Source organism: Dufourea novaeangliae, unplaced genomic scaffold, assembly GCF_001272555.1.
Source record: "Dufourea novaeangliae isolate 0120121106 unplaced genomic scaffold, ASM127255v1 scaffold8, whole genome shotgun sequence".
NCBI lineage: Eukaryota > Metazoa > Arthropoda > Insecta > Hymenoptera > Halictidae > Dufourea > Dufourea novaeangliae.
In genome coordinates this window covers 2,065,958-2,092,818 of record NW_015373923.1, presented here as the reverse complement: position 1 = coordinate 2,092,818, position 26,861 = coordinate 2,065,958, and the positions used below count along the sequence as shown (strand labels likewise).

The window sequence follows — 26,861 nt, the reverse complement described above, 5'->3', positions numbered from 1 at the left end:
GAGCGGTTCCTTCGTGTCCGCTGTTATCGGGGCCATCCGAAATGCGGCGACGCATCCTTTTGCAACGAAAAATACGGACAAAAAGTCAGAGTTGGCGAAACAAATGTACAAAGGTAACGGACATCATTCTGGTTATATAAATTTCAGTATTAAGAGCGTGGACGGAAGTGTCTGATTGAAATGGTGTTATTTACTGTTGTTTCGCCAGAATTAAGCATGGAGTCCTCGTCGGACCTGCTCGATTTCGAAACAGAACCGTGCCTGATGATGGAAAGCGTATTGGAGGATGTTCCTTTGCCCGATACTTACTCGCACAACATGGTGTCGAGTAGCGACTCATTGCGCAGAGCTTTGAGCTTTCCCGAGACGGTGGACGAGAGTAATCTTAAAAAGACTCGCGCCAACGACGAGTGTTCTAGCCTCACTAACCTCACACAAGCGATTTTGCATCGTCGTAAGGTATACAGATGAAAAAAAAGCAAAGAAAATCATCGGAGTATAGATGATTAGTGGGGATGTAATATATTATTTATATGTATATATATATATATATTATATGAATAACAATTTTATTGGACACACAGGTTGAGAACGAAGAAGATGACGATTGTGATTCGATCAGCGAATCTGATACCGGTACCAATGACGGTCCGCTGGCTTCGGATTACTGTCCCGCGGTCGGTCTGGTCGATCAAGTGATCGACGTAGATAACCTTCTTACGAAACTGCTAAAAGTACTACGAATAATTCAGCTCGATAACGATACTTGTATACAGGAGTTGAAAGAGGAGAAGTATGCTCACATTTCATTGTCGTGGATCTAGTGTTTTCTTCTTTTTTTTTTTTTTTAATGGTTATCGAATACTGTGCACGTTTCATGATGATTTTACAGATCGGAATTAGAAACGAAGTTGGAGGTAACGGTGACGGAATTAGAGGAGATGCGTAAGATAGTGGACAACCTTCATCAGTCCGAGGAGATACTAAGCAATTCGTCGGACAGACGGCGTAGCGTGATGGAGAATTGTCGTCTGCTGATCAAAGAGGTAATAGCCGGTGATATTACCGACACATATCTGTAAACATGCTTCTGGTGCCTGTTCTCGAAATCCGTTTATTTTAATCGAGCAAATTGACTTTGTTTGAAAAAAAAAAAAAACAAAAAAAAGATGTCAAATGGAATAATTCCTCTGTAGGCGGGTAAGGAGGAATTAAAATTTCACGAGCCCGCAGTTGCTAATAATAGCGGTCCCGGAGAAGCGACAAACTGCGAAGATCTCAACGCGAACGCAGCCGCTCAACTTCCTTCCTAGAACGTATATTGTCTTCTCTATTAAGTAATGTTACTGTTTCTTTGACGATATGTAAATCGCTGACAAGCAGCCCCCTCGGTATCGTTTGCACAACCCTTCTGTAACGAATTGTTTGATAGAGAAAGAGAGCGTGAGAGAGAGAGAGAAAAGAGAGAGTGCGAGTGCTTATGGCGCCGCGACGATATGCAAACTTTGCTTCTCGGCGAATGATGCCATGGTGATTAGGTAAATTATGATATAAGTCCACGAACTAATAGGCATTTTTACGTGTATCGAAAAGTCATGTACAGCTTTCCTCGTCTCGTCAACACAGTCAATATTCTCGTGCGCTTTTAGTATTTTATCCTCGAGGTGAATTTCCGTATAACAGTGAATCCTTTCGTATAATTTCAACGTTGAATCGTGGCCCATAATCGCGATCATTAGTCGCGGTTCCAGTTGGCTATCGTTCAGACATTTGACGCATACCTTCGAATCATTATCGTTTCGCCTAGCATAATTTATGTATTAAGGGTTAGTTGTTCCAACATTAGAATTAATTGCGGTTGCTTCGAGCATAATAGACGAATCAAGGAATACTTAATTCGTGGCTAACGAATGAATTTCTCATGCCCACCGAGAGAGAAAGAGAGAGAGAGAGAGAGAGAGAGAGAGAGAGAGTAGAGAGAGAGAGAGAGAGAGAGAGAGAGAGAGAGAGAGAGAGATAGTGGCACTCGATTGTGCTATAATGATGAACATTTTCTCAATGAGTGTTAATTCCTCTGTATTAAGGAAACGGATGCATAGGTTTTAATGTACCTTAAAGGATTCCATTCAGCTTTACTTCCTTGTTCGAATATTTAAAACATAACAAAAAAAAGGGAAAAAAACACTTTTAATGTGAGATACAGGGTACATTAGTTTTACGGTTCAACATAGCATCGTGAAGATTGGCGTTAATAATATTGACCACCGGGAATCAGTCGAACGAAACGAATTGTAGTTGTTCGTAATGTCGTTTGATCCATTCTTTGTCGATAGTTGAGATAACCTTACTATTTTAAAACGATTATAAGGACAATTTTCTTTTGAAAAAAAATGTTTTAATAAGAATAGCCGCAAATTACTCCTGTGAGTGTCAGTGTAAAGATAAAAAGAGAACACGTTACACAGAGCTACTTTCTATTTTAAGGGTGAGATATATTTCAAAAACATATTCTTGTACACGCTTCCATGATTCACAATTGATCCGTCGAGTACGTTCAGAACGTTGTACATATATAAGTGACCATTGTGAAACTTATTTTTATTATTCTGATGCGTTTTTTTTTTTTAAAAACGATTTTTTTCTTTTGAAGTACAAGTTACTTACTATATGTATAAACTATATCTTGTAAAGTCCGTGTGAAAGTGATGATCGTTTTCTTTCTCTCCTTATTTTTTAAAATCGAATAAACGATTCCACCCACATGATGTAAATTCTGAGGAACATAGTCCTAAGCATTTTTTATACAAAGTATTGTGATGATATACCAAAAAGAACTCATAAATAATGTATTTTAATTTTTAATCAAATAAATTTCGTTTCGATAAGAATATATATGTGGATTGTATACACTGTACTTTCGAGTACATCGACGAGCAGACTCAGCTTCTAGGGGAAAGGGCCTTCTTGAAATATTTGAAAGAACCACTTCACCAGGTTGGACAAATGTAATATAATCTGAAGTATCTACTGATGCGGAAAGGGTGTTACATGTTTAATTAAGGTAATGATGAATGTAATGAGTCTTATGTCCTATAGATTCTGCAGAAGTCTTCATTCCTGATGTTGAAATCGACGTAAGAACGGGATCAATAAATCCGTTAAACGTGAACCGCCCCTAAAATAAAGAATTTCGTTAGTTAGTTGCAAGCATATTACTAATATATCTAGAACACCAGTACAGGTGAAGGTCAATGACACTAAACAAAGAAATTACTGCAGAGAATCTAACAAGCACTGCAGCAGCGTCTCTGCATACTAATAACGTCACTACGAGAAGCAAATCAATAACGATAACACGTAACTTTCAAAGACAATTACTCAAATTTCATCATGCAAATACATACTAATTAAACGCAAGGATAAATTATTCTTTTTCATCGGTCACGAATCGTTCGATGTTATTTGAATAATTGTAAACGGAAATACCTGTTCGTTGACTTGGGCGCCGGTGTAGGTGGATCCTCCGCTTCCGGTTTACTCACGGTCGGCTTGGACTCAGGGAGTATCGGTAAGATAGGCTTGTTAGCGGCGGCAGCGTTCGCTAGGAGCAGCACCTCGGCAGGGGCGAACACGACCACCAGTCCGTCCAAACCGACACGGTAATTTTCGCTCCCGTTTTGACGTTGATCGTAATGATCGACCTCCGCGCTCAACTCCAACGGTTTAGACGTTGCTGGATTTGCGATCGAAGACTCGTTCGCGACCGATAAACACTGAACTCTATACGAGACAAGCGCGACGAGAAACAGCACCGTTTTGAAGATCCCCATGTTGATCGATAACATCGATACGCGTGTCTCAATATGGGCGACACTGATGTAACGGGGTTCAAGATGTATCGACTAACGATCGACGCTCTTTTCGATGTCTCTTCCGTTTCGTAAAAGCACGACAAAGCCAAGATTCTCGTTGTCACAGACGAGATTCAACAAACGAAAGGACCTCTGTGTGTATAGTTGGCTCTCGAAAAAGAAAACGATGCCTGTGGCGAGCAAAGAACGTCTTGACGACCCGGAGGATGAGCGAGGTGTGACGACGTCTTCTGCCGACCGGCCATCCCGGTCCCCACCTGGCATGGAAACAGATCGTCAGGCAAGTTCAAGAACCTATGGGCCACTGTGTGTACGTTCCTCGTGCATACATACCCGACTGGAACGTAATCTCGGCTCGGATTCGATTTTTCTGCCAACGAGACAATTAGTATCGTATTATTGCGTGAAATATAGCGAGAAACGAATGACTTCGATAAGATCCTTCGTTTATGGCGCATTTACCGACAGTAGGAGGATTCTATTCTACACGAAAGGGGTGGATCATCACGCGCCTGGTCACAGACTCTTGTTTATAAGCAGGTGTGACTGTACGAGGGAGTATTTTTGAGCTCGATGAAGAATACAGATGACGGAAGACTTATTAGGTTAGAAAACTTCAAATACATACACTGTACCTAAATATAGTGTTCCTTACCGAGTAGTACAACAGAGGAGATTATTCCGTTCGTGTCGACTCTACAGATAATCACGATCGTTCGTACAGGTGGGAATAACGAACCACCATGGTGTTTGGTCTGACGTCAAAAGTACTATTTAGCAAAATTTTTTAGCATTCATTCAACCCTCTCTCTAACCGTGTTTTCAGGGCTCAATTAAGTCGTGTAAGTTACTATTTCAGGTACGATTTAAAAAAAATGAAGAATACGACAAAGGTGGTCGGTTTACCGGCAAAGTACACACACACACGATCGCATGTGCACCAGGTTAGGGACGTGCGTAGTATATCGGTGTGCATGCGGGCGCTGTACCCGCACGTGAACAGGACCGATTTGTAAAGAGCAATGGCCTCGGGTGGCCCCACCGAGTTCATTTCACCGTTCCTCTGTCTCACAGCAGTCGCCTATTACCGTACCCTTGCCCTTGCTCTCACATTTCCACCACGGTTGAACTTCGCAGATGATCGACTTCCTGGTTCACCTCGGACGGGACCATTGAAAATCGTAATTCGTCGAACACGTTCGATCTGGGCCCGAACGGATTACGGTAAATGGATGATAATTCAAGTGTTCTATATTCGTATATTAAATCATCTTCGCACGTTCGTGAATTTCGTTTAAATTGAAAAATAATCTCGTCGTCGATCAATCGATTCCGATGAAAACAGAGATCTGTGGTGGGTCCAGGAAATGTTAGGTTATACACATGTTAACTATTTAGGTGCATCTAAACGACGTATCAGAGGTACTACTGAATATCAAATTTAATATGGATTTCTTATTGAATCAAAAGTCTGTATTGTTACAGTAATACTCTTTCTCAAACTCCATCGCATTCCACCATTTTTGAAAAAAATAAATCGACGAACAGAGATGTTTTGACTTTGAACTTTTACTATTTCGTGTCGAGAAGAAAATAATGGATTACAGTTGATGGTTCTTAAAATTTTTCATTTATTTCTGATAATCTCATTCAATACAAATGCGTGACATATAATATAAATAATAAAAGTATAAAAATGAGATTGTTCTTAAGTTACATGGGAGTGCGGATACTGTTCGCGCGGGAATTTCTATCGGTCTTCACGCACTTTCGCGAGTACGACTACAATTTCAAGAGCACCATTGTAGAGCTTGCGACTACGGGGGGTATACATATCACAATAAATATACAGATACCTTCTGACCGTTACCAAATGAAAATGGACTACTGGATACGAGCTACAAAAATATTCATCACGGTTCGGCAAGTGGTATAATAGAATCGAAACAGTGCGGCAAAAGAAATATATATTTAAATTCCGATGTTTTTCAATAAAAATCTTTGTCATTCTGACAGATACCCGACTTGTCTCTGTATCTACCTGGTCCACAATTTTCGATGCCACCACCCAGCAGGACCAGTTCGTCGGCTTTATTGCCCAGTTCGTTTCGCTCCTCGGACACCGTGGACAAATTCTCCTGTTCCTTCTTGGACAACTGTTTCTTCAACGTTATCCCGGGTCTTGTCGCTTTGGAGACTTCTTTCACCGTGAGATCATCAGCCTGGGCTAGATTCTCCACGGTCGAGTCCACGTGTACCGTCGTTCTGCTTACCTCGGTTGGACCATCGGCGAGCCTACCGCGGCTTTTCTGGTTCCCCCAAAGGCTCTTCGATTTTTTTTCTACTCTTTTACCGTCTATAGACACCTGCGGGGCTGGACCATCTTTGAGATTCTTCAACGGTGATCCTGTCTCGACGTTATTGACACTGGAAACCTCCACGGTACCAGCCTCCTTCAATTTCTCCGTGGGTTTGTTCCTTGCCACGGCGTCGTCCTTCTCTATACGAAAGATTTCCACATGGTAAGGCTCTTTACCCGATTCCTCGTCCTCTGTTTCATAGATCGTCGCCTCCAATGGTTTCTCCGCCGACTGGAGTGGCTTCGACGCCGCCTGCCTGAACCCAATACGGTTCAGATGGTTCGCCGCCTGTTCCGCTAATAAATTCATCAGCTTCCCGTCGAATGTATGGCTAATGATGAACATAATGTTGTCCAATTGCGCGTGAACGTTCAGATCACCGGCTTGCTGTTGATTGTAGGTGGCTGGCGCGGCGACGGTACGGACGACGAATAATCCGGATAGAATGCCTGTGACGTAAAGACACGAGTTTTGACCAAGCATGTAATCGCGTCAGGATCATCGAGTTCGTGATATGGACGAGATGTCATTTGTCGAAAGACGAGTCAACGAGGGAGGACGGGGGATTAACCGTTACCAGAAAAGGAAATATATACACATATAGAGTTTCGTCTCGTAAGTCGTCGTGAATAAGTTCGATGATCCAAAACGAAGGTCACTTTAATCGAGACGAATGAATTACTGTTAAGAAAAGCCGAAAGCAACGTCGGAACGTTAAAACAGATTTCCATATGTATTAGGGGAAAAAATAAAGGACACCGAGTTTTCGAAGAACGATCTGGATCGGGTCTCACCTGGTAGCAAGAGGAGACAAGCTAAGGACACCATTTTCCCCGGATGCAGCTCCTCCGTAATCAGCTAGGATCGGCTGAGCTGAACGAAGTCTGATCCTCGACTGCGGGAGATCCGTCGTCGTCGTCCGGTTCCTTGGCAGCATCGGCACGCCACGTATATAGATCGAGGGAGCATCACTGCTGGAGAGGGTAACAAGGCTCCCCGGCGATCGACGATCGGCTTTGAACGTTTTAAACCAGAACCATCCACCAAGAAGACGGGTTACGTAATTATCCCGATATTTTTATCCAGTATCTCGAATATATGAACACAAGCCGGGGATCCCGTCTGGCGGAGCTGCTCAGGATCCTTATACTTACCGATGTTATTCCCTCGATTCGCAAAATCCTCGTTTGCATTCGTTCGTGCACATTTTTACGAACATTGATTAATCGTCGTTTGGCCCTTTTAAAATTAGAGGGTTAAGAAAGAAAGCAAATGTCTGAACGTATAAACACGTAAATCTTTTATTGCACCTGTTTTACAAATCTTAGGACACGTTGCTCCCTATCTTATTTATAATGATGATGATAATGGCGGGATTAAATGTAACGATATGAGCAAGGAGAAATACCCTACGGGATGATACAATCGTACTCATAATTTGACTTGTGTGAACGAGGAACATGAATTCGTATTTTTACGTTGCACCGTATGAGGTTCCTATCGAATATTCGCGGCACGTTTCTGTTCGACAGCGTCCGATGGACGTCCTATTGCGCCAGATTCTTCGTGGAGCGCGTCAGACCGTCCAGGAATTTCGGCCCGAGACCCATTGCAATACTGTGAAACGGAGAAGAATAAAATTCTAGGAACAGCTGGTTGTCGTAGAGGAAGTGGTCTAACTATGGGCTAGCACTTTTACTTCAGGACTTATTGTCAAGCTTGTCGAAGATTTTTAAGATGTAGATATATCTAAAACATGCTTTATGATAGGGAGTTAAAATAAGCTGATTTTGTTTTTGGAGCTGTCATTTCGCAATTATTCCTGCTACGGTGAAGTACCTAACATAACTTTCAATTAACCTATATTTAGAGTTTAGCCTGTAGTTGGATCACACCCTCTAGGCACCGTTTTTAATGGGACTTGGCTTCTTTATGTTTATATGTCCGATAAAATCTGTTAAATATGCTGTCGATAAATGCTGTCAGAAAAGGCGAATGGAACTTATTCAATAATTGGTTCAGCCTGACACTCACGGAATCAATGACAATCGTCGTTGGCTCAGTCGACGACAACGACCCTTTCCATCCGGTATGTATCCAGTTCTGCACCGTTTCACGATCGATTTAGTCGAGTTCCCCGCAGAAGATAATACCATGTTCTCTTGTCCATCGTTACCCTTCACGGATGCATTCCTAGTGTCGACGTTCTCGTTTGTGGAATCTTCTGTTTTTTCAGTTGACGACACGTCTGGTTCCTCGGTGTCCACTGTCACGGTGACGTTCGTGTCCCCAACGATGAAACTTACAATCGAAGATTCGCTGGACGACGAAACGGTCGCATCCGTGGTATCGGACTCGACGGTGGTGATTTCCGAAACCGGTGAAGCTGTATCCAAAGTTGTCGGTGGTTCGGTGTGTATCGGGGCTACGGTTGGTTTTTGGCTGGGTTTCACCGTGAAATCAGCGTAATCGTAAATGTAATCATACTCCTGTAACGAAGAGTTACCAAAACATCTTACTGAAACGATTTTCTGTATTTTAGGGCGACTGGAAATAGTGGCGATTCGAAATTCGGAAGAACCCAAAGGCAAACGGTACAGCGACCACCCCCCCCCCCTGACAACCGGAACCCATAAAACACACGGGCGACCGTTGTGCTACTCGAGAAAGAAGATAAAAGACAAACGAACGACGATAATAATAGTTTTCGTTATCGCGTTATCAGCCTCTTACCAGGCTTGGTTTATCGATCGCAACGTGAACCGTCGACGGGGCCTTAGTCGTTACCGTGTAATCGTCGAGCGACTCCTTGTCCATCACCGCGACGATCTGCACGTTCTTCAAGTGGATCTGAACGTTCAGTTGACCGTGCTGACGTTGATCGTAGGTAGCCGGTAAAGAGTGTCCGGTCGATGCGTGATAAATCAACACCAGGAGGAGTAGGAGGCCGTGTAGCGGCAACATGATGCGAACAGGGACCGGACACTTTTCTCCTTTCTCCCGGAAAAATTGCACGAGGATCGTCGTCGACGGGAAACAGACTGACCAGCCGGATAGGTGACGCGCCGACGATGGTCTTCCTTGATATAGTGGTCAGTACGGCCGGGAAACCGGTATTCTTTCGTCGTTGAACGGTCACGAGAGGCTCAGTGCCCGGACATTGGCCCCTTCGGGATATGTACACGGTGAACGCCGCGTGTGTACATACGTACACCGTTCGTAATGCCCGGTACGATTCCGATTTGAATGTTGGAACACGATCCTGACGCGCGAGGGCAATTCGGATGAACCAGAAGAGAATGATTGATCGGTGTGTTGCTTCATCCTTGATCTAACTGTATGTTGACAGGCTGCCGATGTTCAGGAATCGTGTGTAGCATCATCGTTTAAGACGGTGCCTAGGGCTTCTCTAAATGTATTTGATCGCCTCGGTGACCGATGATATCAACGGGTTCATAATATATTACGCGTGGGACTACGGATATGATTGATGTAACGTGTGAAAGGAATTCACAGGCGCTTGAAAGCACGAAGAAAAAATCGATATTGCAAGAGGATAATGATCCTAGGCGCCGGAGCCGTTGCTGTAGGAAGTGTAAAACCGGAAATGTTATCCAGGTATTAGACTTATTTTCACAATCACCTGACGTGAACCCCATTGGAAATGTTTGGGGATATATGAAATTAAAGCTTCGAGAAGAAAGTATATATAGAATTTAAAGTAACTATCTCTATATCTGATGATTAATGAAATATATACGTAGAGTTACATTTAGATTCATGATAAACAGTATTTGATTAGCTGCTCACGAATGCAACGAAAATAAAATCAGCATGATATAAAAGGTACAATAGGGCACGACATTTTCGATCCGCCATATACAACAATTTGTTTACATATAATAGAAAGAAAAATATTTTTGAATTGAATAAATTAATGGCGCGTAAATCTGAAACCGCGTGAATCCGAGTCGTTAACTGTCATATTCGGCACGATGTAAATTGATGGACATCGTGAGACTGGTGCAGACAGAATTGACGCGGAATTAAACCTGTTCGAAATAGTAACGAGACACGAACACGGGATGCGCTGCGCCTGTAGAGATTCCTCCGAGATGATGATTACGAAATCTCTTAGAATAATCGTGTTTGACGAAGACAGTAATCTTCCCGCAAACCGCTGACATATCTATGATTTCAGCAATAGAAACGATCGATTACGCAAACTTGGCGTCTCCGATGTTTTGACGTGAGATTTTTATCGTTCTGTACCATTGAGGGAGGAACGAAAGAGAAAAAAAAAACAGAGGAAAAATCTCGCGGATGAAGCGGTCCCGTGTCTTGAGTGTCGATGCAACGATCCCCCGAACAAGAACGGGCGATGACATTAATGATGGCTCGGTGAAATGTCATGTGCCGTGTGTGCGCGCGATCGAGGAAGTTCACTGTTTCGTTTTCCTAATTCAGTGCTTGGTACCGTGGCCGAAAGGAACCCACGCATAATTTTCGCCTGGCGCAGCAACGGATTGGCGTCAGCGTTTGAAACATAACTTTTTATGTCCGATCATTGCATCGCGTCGCTTAACATGTTTCCTTCTGGCGTGAACAATGTTTCCATTTTTTAAGAAGTCTGGTAAATATCCATTCCTTGCTTAGTATCGCCTCATTGATAGGATTCACGTAAGAGGCATTTTTGTTGATCGCATCGTACTCTAACCTGTATGCGAAAATATTTATCTGTCTCTGTCTCTCTCTCTCTATCTCTCTATCTCTTTCTCCGCTGTCATTCTAAGTTTCCATGTTTTTGAATATCGTCCTCGTAAGAAGGATTGATACGATCGTTGAATGTCGAAGGACTGACAGAGTTTCTGGTTTCGGATGATTTGTTTCGTGTAATTAGCCTACAAAATAATTGTTTTTCGTTGCAGGGCAACGAGATAGGCCCGGATCTTTGCAAACATCACCCACAAAATCGACGAGTTCTGGGACATTATTCGGAGATGTATTTAATGGAGATACGTCCGTTCAAATACCAACAGGTGTACTGTGCAGCCTTGAGGAGGAAGAGGAAGATGAAATGTTCAATAAGGAAGCTAAAGACACGTGTTCCTTCAGCTCGCAGCTCTCTAAAACGCTTCCACAGATCCTCACTGACAAAAGTGCTCTTGGTTATTTCATTCAGTTCATGGAGACAAGGAACTGTATAGCACTCATTAAGTTCTGGCTGGAAGTGGAATGCTTATGCAGTTCATTTCATGTACAAGTGACTAAGGAGAAGAATGTTTGTTCAACGAATTATACAGAGAATACTAATAGAACTTCCAGTTCGGTGGATAAAAATAAGAATTTTCATTGTGAAGTGACTCGGAGTAATGATAATGAAATTGATAATACATTGTTCAATGAGTATGTAAATAGTAATGATAGAAAATCAAATTGCAACAATATGCCAAAGACTAGTCAAGCTGTAAGCAGAACAGGACAATCAAATTATAATTGCAAGAGACGGGACATGACAAGGCAGGATGCATTACGAATTTATAAAAAATATGTTGCTAAGGGTACTTTGGGCATAAATCAAATTCCAGAGGATGTAAAGATAGCCATGGAGAAAGCTGTTACTTGTGAAAACATTGAGCCTATGTTGCAGTGCCTGACAGCTGTTCAAGAAATTGTATACAATATATTAGAAAATGAGTGAGTATAAGTAGTGCATATAAATATTCACAAAACCACTAAAATTTATGTAAATTTGAATACAATCACTTTCAGACACATTAATGACTTCTTGAGAAGTGAATTTAACTGCAACCATCAGATTGATGTTCTTACTAGCGGCACTGTGCAGTTAACAGATATATTGTACAATGAAACTGCATTCTTCTATTTTATGGAGGTAGTGTTTTTGTATGCATGTTTATTTGTATCTGATGTCTTCATTAATCTGATAACATTCTAGTTCATGGAACTCGAGAATAAACGAGAACTGTTAGATTTTTGGATGTCTGCTATCAATTATAAACAAAACTTGTTGGAAAAGAAGGACGCTGCAGATCCAGAGGAAGCCCAAACCGATGCCCTGATCATTTATGACAAGTATTTTAGTTTACAAGCGACGATGCCGATTGGCTTCAGTGATAAAATTCGCTTTCAAGTGGAACAAAATATTTGTCATGAAGACGGGGAGGGACCACGACCAGACTGTTTTGATAAGCCCTGTAAAATTGTATATAAGTTTCTGAATAAGGTACAAGTCAGGCATGCAGTAAAGAAAGATTAATAAAATACTGATAAAGCTTAATACGCCATGTTGAGATAACACTGTACTTTTTCCAGCATTATCTACCCACCTTCTTATCATCACAGTTATATTACAAATACTTATCAGAGTTGATCAATACCATACAGAGCAGTCCGTGCTCAAGTTTGCATCCTAGGATAAAAAGAGCAGGTTTGCATATCTTTATTATACAAGCTATATTTATCTACATTCTGATAATTAGATATCGGATGCTCATTTATTCCATTCACATGTGTAGCTCAGTGATAAAAATAGAACGAACTAACAAGTCTTTCTGATAATTTCAGGTTCGGATTGTAGTAGCGAAGTGAGTTCCGTTAGTATTAATATGCAAAGTACCCTGCAGGCAGGGAATGAGGGAAGATCTGTCAACAGTAAAAGAACAATCAGTGGTGGTATGAATATTGATACCAGACAACTTTATGATCCAGATTCCTTGTGGAAACGTAACAAATATAGGTAATTATTATACTAAAATCTCGTTTAATAATCATTATATTCGATATCGTATGTATTTTCCAGTTTAAGCGTCGGTTATGTTGATGACTTAGGAAGGTTTATCACCGAAATAGAACCAGATCCTAAAAAAAAAAGTGGTAAGTTGTTTAAGACAATCGTCCCGAATACTGGAATTAAAATAACGATAGATGAAATAATTTTAGAATCTCGATTAACACGTGCTGTGAAAAGACTTGTAAATATGGAGCAAGATAAGGTGAGTTTCGTGATACATTAGCAGTGTGTAACAAAAACCTGTAGTATTTACATTTTTATGTTTGTGGTACTATTTCTTCCAGTCATATATATTAATTTGAATTGTAAGTTGAAACATAAGTAAACAGTTACTGATTGCCTTAATAGTTATAATAAACCCTATTTTGTAGAAGTACCACTAACTGCGTGAAATTGTTGAATATTTGATTTGAAACTATAACGAATCAATTTAATTAGGCTAAAGAAGAATTAGCGTGGAAGATTGCTGAGATGATCGTCCGAGAAATAACATCATTGACTCTAGGAACATCGAATTTTTCATCTTGATGGCAAACACTGCGTTACGACCATATCGATTCCTTTCTTCCTATAATATACATCGTACTTTAAATGCTTGAAGGTAAATATTACTTTTAATATATGTTTTCAATTGCAAATACTTTACCAAAGTGCCAAATCGAAACTAATGATATTTTATTACCTTTTAAGAACAAAAACTCGTAAGACACACGCGCATTCGTGTTCGTCAATTTTCAAAATTTTTATTGCCAATATTTTTTGCATATGTTATATTTTGCTAACAGTCTATGCATTTAAAGTTGAGTGTATTATAAGATTACCATTGTGATCAAGGTAGAATTAATAAGTAAAGATATATAAATTTTTTTACATTTAAGAAAGTTACAGTGCCGCATAATAAACTATTAAATTCATCGTTCGATTTTCTTCATAATCATAAGAAATATTTCACGAATTCGTGGATACAGTAATTGTAATATTACTATGACTATTACTTTATGTTCTCAAATTTATTTAACACATACTGGCGATTTATACAAACTAAAACGATAATTTTCATACATTCTTTATACTTCCATGAGATTATAAAAGTATGCGTTTCTCTTCTAAGATATTTACTGTTTTTTTTAAAGATGATGTTAGGACGGACAGAGCATATTGCTTTGTAATCGGTAAATCGTGGTAATATTTTAATTGTTTGACTGCCAAGTACTTTTGTAGTTTAGTAAGTTCTATGTTTTGTCTTTTAATGTTCTCAATGAGATATAATGTGTCTCGTTAAAAGAAACAAATACCTTACTTTCGACGCATAAACAAATAACAATGCGTAGAACATATCGCGAAGAGATGTGATTCATATACGGTATACGTGCCTCAAATTTCAATGAGCGAAGTGCACTTTAGATTATGAACAATTTAGCGTTTAACGAAAACATGAATGTTTATAATTTTATTTTGTTCAGTTTGCTCGAGTTGTCTGTAAGACTTATTAACCCCCTAAGCCACACCGAGACTACAACCCCAAAGAATGTAGTAGAATAACCATATGGCCCAGAGGGGCCTTTTCTTTGAGGTACCGTTTATACCAGATATGAACTTGGCAGTATTTACTCTGATTTATTATACATAGAACATGTAAATGATGTAAAAAGAAGTGTGAACATTAATTTTGTTACTGTATAGTAACAGAATCGTTATGTTAGTCTTATATGTATAGATAGTAGGTAAACGAGCTTAGCTGACACAAAGGTTATTTTGTCAAAATTGAATCTATTTTTAAAAAATGACGTCACAAAGGAAACAAATAACATTACTCTAATGAAATGATTTAGATTTAAATATGTAAAGTATGAATGCAATAGGAAACTAATGTTAAAAAGTTAGTCAATAATGTTCGGTGGTGCAGATTTTCGGTTTCCTCTTGCGCGAAAGTAGAAGATCGGTAGTTATTAGGCTGAATTACAAGGAACTTTTTTTATAGTTTGATTTAAATTTAAAGGGTATATCAATTTATCGTATATTCCCTGGAATTGTTAAATATGACCTTCCCAAGAGCCAAACTGACCAATTCGACTTTCAGCAAGCTTCTGAATTTTTTACTTGTTACATATTCGTTTTGTTTGGGCGTTAATCAGCTTGCCCGGAATATTGCTCGGAGAATGCCGTCTATAACTGTGCTTCTTCAAGGACCACCCTTTCGGGACTATTAATTGAGTCACTGATAATTTAAAATTAACTGTAGTTAACGTAAAATAAAGATTAATACTAGCTGGTCGAGTAATACAATGTCTAAGAACTGTATAATGTGTCTGCACGATTTGTCGGTACCGGTCGTGAGTTAATTCTGACTGTCGATTCGTAAAGTCAGGACACTGGCCTAGCCTCCCTTCCATTTCGCTCTAGGCACGTTTTTCCCGGAGGGGATAACACAGTGCCTTGCTTTGTCTTTTCGTTGCGAGAACTTTCCGGGGTCAATCGCCGAACGTACAAAGATCGTTGCGTGATCCAGGAAGTCTCCCAATCTCTAACACATTTCTAAGCATTTTACATTGTAATAAAAACTATGTATTGCAAATAATGTACTATACAATTTTTATTCGTTCGTCAAGTAAAATACTTTTACCATGCATTACTATTTATTGCATGTACTTGATCAGATTGACATTTGAGAGGGTCATATAATAATAATTGAAATTAGAAATTTTAATTATTTATTAAACGTTCGCCACACGTGTCGAAAATTGCTTGTGATTCTACTCAGTAGTTATAATTTAGCAAGTCTACACAGTATTTTGTCAATTTTTACACGTGAAATCTTTTCCATGCAGTAAACAATTTTCATTATGCTTCACATTCAGGATTAAGTCGTCTTCGTGTTTATATAAAACTTTTGGTGCTAATATTTAGAGAACTCGTTGCCTGAAAAATAATCAGTCTTGGCATTCTATGTAAAACAAAATGTACACAATATGTCCCTAGGAATGCGAATATCTTCGATCGTCTATTAATAGTGATGTATATAAGAATTTTTTTATTAAAAGGCAGAGGGATATTGTACGAATAAAAATCTGTTAGACAAACACAAAAATGCGAGTAACATCTGTTTCAAGATTCTATGTGCACTATTTTCTGAAGTGTACAGGGTTCTTTATAGGTGCTCTTTATTAATTGTAACAAAGTGAGGATCGAAACGATCAATTTTTAAACAGATGTTTATGGATGTGTGTATACATATGTATATGCAACTCTTGCAAATCTGAATGCTTCGCACTGAATAGTTTATAATTTATTAACAGAAACGTCGCAGCCTAAGATATATTAGATGTACAAAGCAAAAGTTATACCGATTAAATACTAGTATTGTACATACGTGTTTTCTTATCACATGTAGAAAATAAAAACTCTTCTATGTAATTAACAAGTAACAAACGTGCTTGCCGAAGGAAAACTCCTCTGGTTAGAAAGCAGACAAAAAATACTTTTTTTCGATAAAGCTTGTTATCGAGTACCAATCTCACATGGTATCCATTTTAGAATTAAAATTTTTATTAACTATTAATATTTCCTATACTTATAAAATCACCTAAAAACAATTCGTTGTATGTACAGTTTCTATATATACAGTGTCTCAGGAATTTTCGATCGAACTATGCTGTACATACAATAACCTCAGTTCCTTCGCAATACAACATACGAAGTTGACGATCTTTCCATATTCTGTTCACGCGGGTCATCTTTGCAGTATGATAGTATTAGCTATATTACTTTTGTGTTATTTCAAAATACTTTCTCTCTTATTTCTATTAGTATAACATTATCACTACAATCTCGTTAGAAAATCGTGAGACACTGTGCATAAATGTTTGACCGTGCTGTCGACAAATGTGGTCATATAGCAAGCGAATTACTGAGCACATTACAAAAATATAGTTCCCTCTAAAAATTGTATATAAGACAGTCAGGAAATTCAGATTATCACAGCTTTCAAAACGAAGAAGAACCATTTATACTCGTATGAGGAGGACACCCATATTTAGAATCCAACAATGGTGACGATTCGGTTAACCGTATACCCGTGTCCTCTTTCGCAATTTGGCTTATATTGAAGTTGCCCAATTTCTGACAGCATTCTAATCGAAACTTTTCTCTTTTGTCCCATCTTTTGTACACGAGAGCGTTGAAAAACGCTTGGAGTGGATTCGTAACAGCCTATCGATTAAACATTTCAATTAAGTAAGCCCGTCATACTAATACCGATAAACCGTAAGATATACATACCATTATGTACCAAAGAATAATAATAGCCTTAATTGGCAGTTGGAACCACAAAGTCCATAGTAAGATTCCATTGATCAAATTTGGCAACCAGCACACGTAATACACTACGTTCGTCAACGCGAACTTGAACCTTATTGTTTGCACCAATTTTCTTTCTCTGCCTGTCATCTGAGCAAGACTGCAGGTGACAGCAGTTTGAAGGTCTCGCGTCGACGCGAAATACAGTACTGGATTGACAATCATAACCACAGCTAATAATACATAGGTAGCGCAATAGTTTGGCAGAATACGTAGTATGGCAGTGGATAATGATGTTAAATTGTGGCAGCTGAAAAAGGATAATTACAAATACCATCCATAGCGACAATACTGTTAATTTCATTAGGGACTAACTTTGCATCTGGTATATATAAAATTGTCAAACCAAATGTGGTAAGAATTGCTGGACATATCCATGCAAATGCATGGTAACAAGTAGGATGTCCAGATCTATCACCAAGTAGCAGCTTCATGTCTACAGCATAACATAATGTCCAGATCCATGTTGCCATGTAGAAATACTGTGTCCAAGCCTGCAAATGTATATCACCGATATTAATTATGATTTAAGGAAGATGAGTTAAGTAAAGTATGATATTTTAATCAAATTGACCGATGAAAGTGCACAGAAAACAACACTGGAAGTATCATCCTCCATTGGCATTATAGACTTGAAATTCATCCAGAGTGCTGATCTTATAAATACACCTAGAAGAAAATATAGTTTACTCACAACCATTTTTAATAAACAATACATACTGAGTATCTCATAATACGAAGATATAACATAATGCTTTGGAAACAAGGTCAAATAGTACAAACGTTTAGATTAATCTTTTCAATTATTTCTGTGGATCTAATTCATCTATCAATTTAGGGTCACTCATTATAAAAGACTGTGCTCATTAAGAAGTATTCGAGACTTACCTAATGAAGCTAAAAGATCGGCAATTGCAAGCCATATAATGATTTCTCTGCCTCTGGAAGAGGAAAAACTTTGCCATCGGTGAGGAAGATTAGATGCTTCTCTTGGTAGTATCTGGAAAATAGCTGTTTTAGTGTTTCAGACACAAAACAAAAAAAAAAAGTAATATTTTGCTTACCTGATATATTGCACCCAGGATACCTATCATAGACGAGAGCATGCACACCGAGTTGTATACGTTCGTGTTGAATTCCTGCATGATCACGATCGCCATATCCGTTCTGTTCGAATGATGACAACAGAACGTTTGTATCGTTGGATCAGCCATGTTATGTTTGATTTTGGTTTCTCAAGCATTGATCGAAGGGACGATAAGAAAAGAACTATTGACGATAAGATAATTATTTAACTCATAAACTATCTCACGGATTAGGTCCGGTCATGTAAATTGATGCCGCGGGTTTACCATTGATCGAGTGCAGTTTTATGAGTATTCTCGCGACGTGTTAACGGGGCATTGCTTATTTTTATCTTAAAACGAAGCCGTACCATGCTTTCGGCGCGTTCGGCCTTTTGACGCCATGCCTATCGTTTCACGCTTTAATCACAGACAAGATATAGAATAGACCTAAACATCGAATGTAATTTTTTGTGATATCATTAGGGGCTCTGGAGTCTAGACGAGGTATTCTCATCTGTGGTAGGGATGAATCGATACAAGTAAATACGAGTACATTACTCGATGCTTCATATTATCTCTAATATATAAACATAAACGTATGTATAAACTATATACTGTATACGTAATATAAGTATAGATGATAAATAAATATGTACATACATCTCACACACACGGGGTCTCTTACGTATGCTCCGGGGGTTCTATGACCCCAGTTTCTCACAATACGGGATCTCTTACGATGCTCCGGGGGTTCTAGGGCACCCCTTACGTTCTCAAAATTAAAAAAAAGCCCGGGAAATTGAAGTAACTGGTAGGTGGCGCCATCCACTGGTAACTTCGGGAACTAGATTAATTCTTCATTGCCATCGCTAGATGAAACCACTATTCACGTTTAGTCCACAATTTGTTATTTCATTGAATATTAAAATATTATAACTCTTACAGTGTACTTTAACGATGAGTATCGTTTCAGAGGAAATTAATAAACAATTGGCCACTCACAATTGTATTATTTATTGCAAATTATTCTTATTTATTACATTTCTAATCGTCTTTGCACTAGAAGCAATACCTCTCTTTGATAATTAATGAGATATTAGTGACAACCATACATATTAACAACTGTTGTTCCACAATATCGATCGTAACGATAATAAGGATCGTAACGAATCAGTTGACATCAATGAAACAAATCATAATTTATAAGCGTACTTATAATACTGATTTTAAAGATTCATTTGTCCCATTACTTTGATAAGCTTCACGCAATGCCTGTAAATGAATCGTGCTGTTACTAAAGCATGTCCCTAGCATCTGTTGTGTAGAAATGATAGGGACTTAATCTCAGTATATTTTAATTTAATATTCATTCGCATTACAAAACACTTTTATCACGGTAAAGTTATGTAGTCAGCAGAAATGAACACAAATGTGTATCAAATCTCTATCAAGAAATATTTAATCATATCAGTAAAGAATACTTCGGTGCGTTCTCGTCGTTAAATAATCACCAATTTATATGCAGTTCTGTCCGTTCTTTTATAGCCGCGTTAAATGTTCTGAAGTAAACATGTTACGCGACGAGAAAATTATAATTTTTAATTGTTGTAGAGTGATATGCACTCGCTTGTGATTAAAGAGGAGAAATATGTATAGGATACATACTCCCACTGTTACTGGAAACTGAATATGTATATTGCCAAGAAGGAATGGAATAACGATTACGTACATGTAATTTAAAAAAAAACTGAAAGAACTAACAACGAACGTATATATGAAAAAGATAGGAATGATAACTAATTAATAAAAATTCGGGGATAGATAAACCAAAAAGATTGTTCATATCATACAGCACTGCTTCCTATCAGAAAATGGACTGTGATTGGTTGTGCGAACCCCGTCTCTAGAATGAGGCATTGGAATGGGACGTCTGGCAATCGAATAAAAGGGGAGGGAGGAGTGATTTCGCGCGTTGAACGGATTCCGAATAATTTCGAAGAGATTCGCGAGCCACAGCGTCGTTGTCAAGCGATCGAATATAGAATCGAGCAGACGAGTCCGTCCGTGAAGGCTTGACGAGATGTCCGTCATGGGAAAGGTGAGAACAAATTAATACACTTAATAGATACCGAAGCCGACGTCTTTACCAAATATCTCGCTTTTATTGTTAGCCCTTTATCTCCGAGCGGACCATTCCTGCAATCGTTCGATTAGAATTCGTATACTTCTATGATTGATTTTTCTCTTCATCGTTCTCATAGATTATTCGTTTAGCATTCTTTGTTATCATCGTTTCTTCCTATACGTATTAAATCGAGCTTTGGTATTTTACCGGCCTCGACCAAACCGAATGTATACACCTTTGTCAAAGTGCCGCTTGAAGCCGGTAAACATCGCCAAATTTTTTCTGTATTATTCTATTCTTCTGGTTTTTACCTTTGTTCGTAGCCGGTACTTTACTCCTATTGGCGGAGCTCTTGCTCGTGGAGAGTGCGAATCGGTAAGTGAAAATTATAGTATTCATTAATCTCGAGATTCTCGCATAAATATATTCGCGAATCGTTCCAAATAAGGATGTAATCAAGTATTACCAGAACACTATTTATATTGATTAGTTAGTCGTGAATATAATTATATTATCAGTCTTTGCATTCGTAACTTTTTAATGAGTTGACTTCATGATAATTTAATCTTATATGTTTATACAGCACTAAACTTGAAAGAAATTCCATATGACATAAAACCAGTGAGTTTGATTAAGGGCGGTGGAGAACAACATTCCAATGAGTTTCGTGAGATTAACCCAATGGAGCAGGTGCCTGCACTTCATATTGACAATCATACATTAATAGAGTCTGTGAGTAGAGGAATATTTGTCTGTATTCACCTGTTAATTAAAAACAGTACATGTCATTGAAAACACATTTATTACAGTTGAATATCTTGCAATATTTGGAAGAGACTAGACCACATCGACCTTTAATGCCTGCGGATCCTGTGAAAAGAGCCAGAGTCAGAGAAATTTGTGAAGTGATCGCTAGTGGTATTCAACCTTTGCAAAATTTGGTTGTGTTGATCTATGTTGGAGAGGAACGTAAAAAAGAGTGGGCACAACACTGGATTACCAGAGGATTAACAGGTAATAATGGAAATAGATAAATAACTAGAAGCACAATAATTACTAAAATTATTATATTGCAGCTGTAGAAAAATTACTTTCGTCGAGTGCAGGAAAATACTGTGTGGGCGATGAGATCACATTAGCAGACTGTTGTTTGATACCACAGATATTTAATGCGAGGAGGTTTCTTGTTGATCTCAGACCTTTCCCAACTATTTTGAGGGTAGATCGTCACTTAGAAAATCATCCAGCATTTACTGCTGCTCACCCAAATAATCAGCCTGATTGTCCTCCAGAGGCGACCAAGTAGCAAGCAAGGCAGACCACCCTCTTCCTTTTCTAATCTTTTAGAATTAAGAAGAGAGGTGGTCCAATAATTGATGGTTCTATAGTGATAAAAGGTGATACAATCTTAATTTTATTGCAATAACATACGATTATGTTACAATTTCGATAATAATTATCGTTTATATTTTAAGAAATTCGTTATATTTTTTAACGATTACATTACATATTCGTAAGTTCGATGAAATTGTGATCCGATATCAATCATGTGTTTGAATATCGTTTTTAATATTGTCGTTTGTCTTTTTATGTGTTTATAGGACAAATATACACCTTTTATCACTTACGACCTAGATTTAAGTATCGAAATGGTCAACAGTGTAAAGTAGAGTGTTCAACTCTATAATAACTTCCAGTCATAAGATCGAACAACGCGTTGTGCCATCTAATCCAAAAGGAGAGAAAACACTGTGCCATTTTTGTACTTACTCAGATGATAGGAATGTTGGCCTATTTTTAATTTTGTTATGTTTTTCCATTGGTTTATACGCACAATCAAAATTAACAAGAAATTCGTCTCTCGTTCAGTACTTACATATTACTTTGTAAAGTGTATCGACCTATTATAAATAGGTTCTGTTGTCTGAAATCAAAAGTTTACTTTTTATACTTATGATAATATAATTTTTCGATTACTTTTAGCTTACATAGACTAAGGAGAAGTGTTGCTATTAAATGATATTAGATAATGACTTAAAATTCTTTACCAAGTATATGAAGTAGCAGATCTGAACATCGCAGTAAGCACGCATAATATTCACGTACACCGATCGAAATAAGAAAAAAAAAAAAAGGAAACGTGTAATAAGGCAATGCAATCTGCTCAAACTCCATACAAAGTACTGAGGAATGAAAAGTACAAATCAAATTCCATTTCTAAAGCTTTCATCCATTGGGTACATTTCATTTCTCCCTGGAAATTATATAAATCCACGAGTATGCGTTAGAAATACTAGATACAATGTAACACTCGGATTTCGCATATTTTTTAGCTTTAAAAGATAAGAAGGTGTGCTCGACGTTGATACCCAACAGAGATCTCTAACATGTACCTCAATCGTTATGGAACACGATGATTCCTCTTAAGCATTCCATATGATCTATCCAATGAGACTAAAGAAAAAGGGTAGAAGGGAGAAGCTACAATGAAAGTTTGTACTCGAAAATTTTCTTAGATGTATTCGTAATTTTCAATCTTGAGCACACTTTAATACTTTTCGCTGTATTTTTTGCGAGACATAATCTTATATAGAGATACATTTTTTATCGTATCGCCTATATTATATAACGTCTATATATTTTGTAGTTTTATACACGAACAATACGTTTTATGCGCGACAGAGACAACTGAATTACGGTATCAAGACATTGTCAGTGATTCGATCTATTGGCATTGTTCCTTATTGCCGGGTTCCTCCTTGCCGTAATGGTTTTTCGCAAGAGTAAAGATTAAATCGTTGATCCGTGACGACGTCACGGTATCGGAATCGATAGCTTCCATAGTCATTCGGGTGGATTCACCTTTTCGAATTCTATTATTACGAATTGATTAAGGAATGACCGTCACTGCAGGTGAATAGCGGAGGGGTATTTGTTTGCATGCTTCTTCCACCAGGCGACTAGGAATTGTTATAATTTATACTATGCGAAGAAGAATGACAGAGTTATACATTTCGTACTGAGATGCGTGCATCATACAAGTGAGCGACTAGATAATAATGTATATATAATTTTTATACAAGACGTTCGAATGTTGCATGCAGAAAGAGAGAGAGAGAGAGAGACACAGCTGGAGTCACGATCATGAACAAAAAAAAAAAGGCTGTTCGTATTATTTTGGACAACAGTATCGCACGTCATACATACATATATGATAGAGTTTATAGAGGGCACAGGAAGGAATGCAAACAAGTGACACCCTTCGAGCGTAATCTCGCACAAAACGATTCTTTTCTATGTCGATTCTTTACTATGAGGCGTGGCATATTGTTTATTATACGATCAACACGATCGAACTCGAGGTCGTTTAACGACACGTGCCCTGAGGTGGACAGTTTTTTTATTATTCTGTTTTTTCTTTTTTGTTACTGTTTTTGTAATTGAATAACGAGAAATGGATAATTTTTTTTTTTTTTAGGAAATAATTACCTTCGAAGCAAGGTAGTGAGTGACGTTGGAAAAAATAAAAAAGAAATTGGTAATGTTCGTAAGAAGTATTATACTTACTGGCTTGTCGTAAGTTTGTCAAATTCCGTGAAAGCGTGACTTAAGTAAATTCTCCATTTCTCTGCACAATGCTTTCCGTTTAACGGGGAACCGATAGCTACTTTTAGCGTACACGCTGCTTTTTCACTAATTATCTTGTTCGCAGAGACAGACACGGGAAAGCCCGAAGCAGGAAAGTACGTAATGCGATGGAAAAGTCGTTGGTTTGGTAGCCGTGACACTGTGTGTCGGTAACCAGAGAGCAGGGACCGATCACTTTTTACAGGTCTCGCGAATTAAGGGCAATAATGGATTAACCAGTTCAGACAGTTCATTTTACCGACGGTCCTAAGTAGAGTTTAGTTAAGTAGTGGCGCGTATCATTTGTAAAAGGATGCGTGTGAGAGAAACGTTGTAGAGGTAACGAGATTGCGAGTATGTATAATAATAACAGTTAAACGGATAGATACTTAAAGAAACGAAACCTTGACAGGAACGGAACGCAGAGACCGGTAATGATACGCATAGATATTTTGTAAGTGAAAATTGAATTATGTACGTTCACTGCTTACGAGGAATAATAAATTCTGTGTCATAGTGTATGTATGTTAATTTCGTAGTTCGCGACGCTGAAACGTTATCCAACAGCTCTATAGGTACATTTCGTGAGTGTGCACTTGTCGTTCGAATAAAAAGTACGTTTCGATCGTAGCCGTACCCAGTTATTATCAACGGGGATATCTTAACCGGTTCTATCTCTACTGGGAGCGAATCACATTTGAATTCTGAAGACAATTTTTTTCTTCTTCTGTGGATACCTTAGGTCAGTCGTGTTTAAGACGATTACTGGGATTGGGATAAAAGTATAGCTACTACTATACTCCCTCTTACTACAGGGGGATTTCAATTACTAAAATCTTTTACTCTCGTTATAGATACCTTATAGTAAACCTTGAGAAAACTGTAGTAGTCGAAGCAGAAAAAAGATCGTGATTATTTTATTTTTGAGCCGTGAGCCGTGCTAGTGGCGACCACCATTTTGTAACAGACAAGATTCGATGTTTCCGCTTCGAGTGTATCCGGAAGTCCCGAGAACAGTCTCGAGTATTTGAACTTTACTATATCTTGATTTACAATTACATCGGAGAAGTGGATGCGAACGATCACGGAAATGAGAAAACAAAATATGAGACTTAATAATTAATTCCAACTTACCCGGTAAACGGACGTTCGGTACGGACTTTCCTCCGTATACCGTGAAATATTTACGACTGAAACAAATCTGCATAGTCCGTAAAACGTTTTCTTTTTGTTTTTTCGGTGAAACGACATTCGAGAGGAGCAAAAGAACGTCCGATTCGCTTCCCGAGAATACTGTGTGTCGAAGAAACTTTTATATACAATTTCATTCCAATTTCCGTCGGAACTCGATGTTTGTTGTTTCGTTTATCAATGTCTTTATTACAAATCCATCGTGTAAAAAAATACATTCCCTTATCCTATACTGACTAGTTAGAACGGCACCTTTTTTTTTTCTCTCTCTTTTTATATTCTCTTTTAGTTTTGTACGCCAGAGAGCTTTGTACACCGATGGAATGCACGCGAATTACCGTATACCGGTGTGTTTCCAGCTGATATGCTATACCGAACGCGGGGTACACGCAACATGGATCAACAACCAACAACAACAACGATAACGGGGGCGCAACCAACCGCCGCGGATACTGTAAAATGTAACCTGAGTCAGCCAACGAGTTGTACAATCGAACGATGGCCACATTAATTATTAATCGAATTCTAATGTACCTCCGCGTTCTTCTGTTTCTTTTGTTTCTTTCTTTAATCGAAATACTGCACCTAGAACAGATTGCTGTCGCGCTCGTTTAACTCGTCCTTGATCACCAGAGACGAGATAAACGAGAAACAAGGTACTATGTATATACACTTGGTATCACATACAAAACGCATTTTTGTTCTGTTTTGTTCCTTCCTTTCGTCTCTTTCTCGTATACGCGTCTATATAACATATACGCACAGTTTATATACAAAAAATACTTACAAACTAATCGGAATTCGTCGGTTCTCTCCTATATATTATATATACAAATACACGCAAGGCTAAACCGTTTTCATAAAAAAAAAAAAAAAAAAAAAAAAAAAAAAAAAAAAAAAAAAAAAAAAAAAAAAAAAAAAAAAGAAAAAACGCTTCCAGCTTGTCGCATGTGAGGTTTTTCGATCGAAATTCGGAAGGTTTCGCCCGCGGGGCGATCGGGGGCAATCTTCCAAATTTCGATGAAATTACAATTTGCATAGGAGCCTTAGTTGGAGAGAGATATTGAAAAAAAAAAGATAGATGCTCGAAGATGGAGAGGGCATGGAAATCCCGCGATGAAACTCGAAGTAATATCTCGGTGAATGAGAGAGAGAGACAGAGAGTAGAAAAATAGATAGAGAGAGAGAGAGAGACAGAGAATATATGCGTATGATGATCATACAGCGACACTGAAACAGACAAATGGATGGATCGATGGACCAGATGGATGGACTAGTGTGTGGCCAGGTCATGAAATGAAGAACAACAGAATGCATTTAATGAGCGATTGTTTATTATGCTCTTATGGTCACTTGTCATACAGGTAACGATGCTTTCTCATGAGTGAAAATAGTTAATATATTATGTTTTCTTTTTCCCTCGAAATTATTTCTTTTTTTTTTTTTTTT

The 26,861-nt window shown here is 38.4% G+C and overlaps 8 protein-coding genes across 8 annotated transcripts in view; 4 read left to right on the top strand and 4 right to left on the bottom strand.

Moving 5' to 3' along the window:
- LOC107194686 overlaps positions 1 to 1,620 on the top strand; it is a 32,555-nt gene extending 30,935 nt beyond the window's left edge. The window contains 5 exon segments of the mRNA XM_015584346.1: positions 1 to 113; positions 209 to 459; positions 585 to 793; positions 893 to 1,046; positions 1,197 to 1,620. The exon segment at positions 1 to 113 is cut by the window's left edge and continues 12 nt beyond it. Of these exon segments, the coding sequence (XP_015439832.1) occupies positions 1 to 113; positions 209 to 459; positions 585 to 793; positions 893 to 1,046; positions 1,197 to 1,313 (844 nt within the window). The 3' untranslated portion in view covers positions 1,314 to 1,620.
- Positions 1,621 to 3,111: 1,491 nt separating this feature from the next.
- On the bottom strand, positions 3,112 to 3,857 carry LOC107194546. The gene is made up of 2 exons (XM_015584187.1): positions 3,487 to 3,857; positions 3,112 to 3,175 (listed from the first exon to the last, which is right to left on the bottom strand). The coding sequence occupies exons 1-2, from the start codon at positions 3,843 to 3,845 to the stop codon at positions 3,112 to 3,114; spliced, it is 423 nt and encodes a 140-aa protein (XP_015439673.1). The 5' UTR covers positions 3,846 to 3,857.
- Positions 3,858 to 4,038: 181 nt separating this feature from the next.
- LOC107194544 lies at positions 4,039 to 5,048 on the top strand. The gene is given in 4 exon segments (XM_015584186.1): positions 4,039 to 4,260; positions 4,732 to 4,785; positions 4,876 to 4,938; positions 4,941 to 5,048. Coding segments are annotated over 4 exon segments (447 nt in total).
- Positions 5,049 to 5,860: 812 nt separating this feature from the next.
- On the bottom strand, positions 5,861 to 7,060 carry LOC107194543. The gene is made up of 2 exons (XM_015584185.1): positions 7,027 to 7,060; positions 5,861 to 6,681 (listed from the first exon to the last, which is right to left on the bottom strand). The coding sequence occupies exons 1-2, from the start codon at positions 7,058 to 7,060 to the stop codon at positions 5,861 to 5,863; spliced, it is 855 nt and encodes a 284-aa protein (XP_015439671.1).
- A 719-nt stretch (positions 7,061 to 7,779) lies between these two features.
- On the bottom strand, positions 7,780 to 9,196 carry LOC107194542. Its single transcript, XM_015584184.1, has 3 exons — positions 9,020 to 9,196; positions 8,267 to 8,721; positions 7,780 to 7,849 (listed from the first exon to the last, which is right to left on the bottom strand). Exons 1-3 carry the CDS (start codon positions 9,194 to 9,196, stop codon positions 7,780 to 7,782), a joined length of 702 nt encoding a protein of 233 aa, XP_015439670.1.
- Positions 9,197 to 10,709: 1,513 nt separating this feature from the next.
- Positions 10,710 to 13,574, top strand: LOC107194859 (A-kinase anchor protein 10, mitochondrial). Its single transcript, XM_015584564.1, has 9 exons — positions 10,710 to 10,865; positions 11,161 to 11,929; positions 12,005 to 12,128; positions 12,192 to 12,479; positions 12,569 to 12,683; positions 12,821 to 12,992; positions 13,056 to 13,129; positions 13,196 to 13,248; positions 13,485 to 13,574. Exons 1-9 carry the CDS (start codon positions 10,841 to 10,843, stop codon positions 13,572 to 13,574), a joined length of 1,710 nt encoding a protein of 569 aa, XP_015440050.1. The 5' UTR covers positions 10,710 to 10,840.
- A 3,200-nt stretch (positions 13,575 to 16,774) lies between these two features.
- Positions 16,775 to 18,811, bottom strand: LOC107194796 (G-protein coupled receptor 143-like). Its single transcript, XM_015584496.1, has 6 exons — positions 18,467 to 18,811; positions 18,291 to 18,402; positions 17,977 to 18,071; positions 17,718 to 17,896; positions 17,325 to 17,652; positions 16,775 to 17,255 (listed from the first exon to the last, which is right to left on the bottom strand). The coding sequence occupies exons 1-6, from the start codon at positions 18,614 to 18,616 to the stop codon at positions 17,031 to 17,033; spliced, it is 1,089 nt and encodes a 362-aa protein (XP_015439982.1). The 5' UTR covers positions 18,617 to 18,811; the 3' UTR covers positions 16,775 to 17,030.
- A 1,623-nt stretch (positions 18,812 to 20,434) lies between these two features.
- Positions 20,435 to 21,913, top strand: LOC107194755 (probable maleylacetoacetate isomerase 2). Its single transcript, XM_015584444.1, has 5 exons — positions 20,435 to 20,567; positions 20,918 to 20,969; positions 21,178 to 21,326; positions 21,404 to 21,608; positions 21,671 to 21,913. The coding sequence occupies exons 1-5, from the start codon at positions 20,550 to 20,552 to the stop codon at positions 21,898 to 21,900; spliced, it is 654 nt and encodes a 217-aa protein (XP_015439930.1). The 5' UTR covers positions 20,435 to 20,549; the 3' UTR covers positions 21,901 to 21,913.
- Positions 21,914 to 26,861: the final 4,948 nt, after the last annotated feature.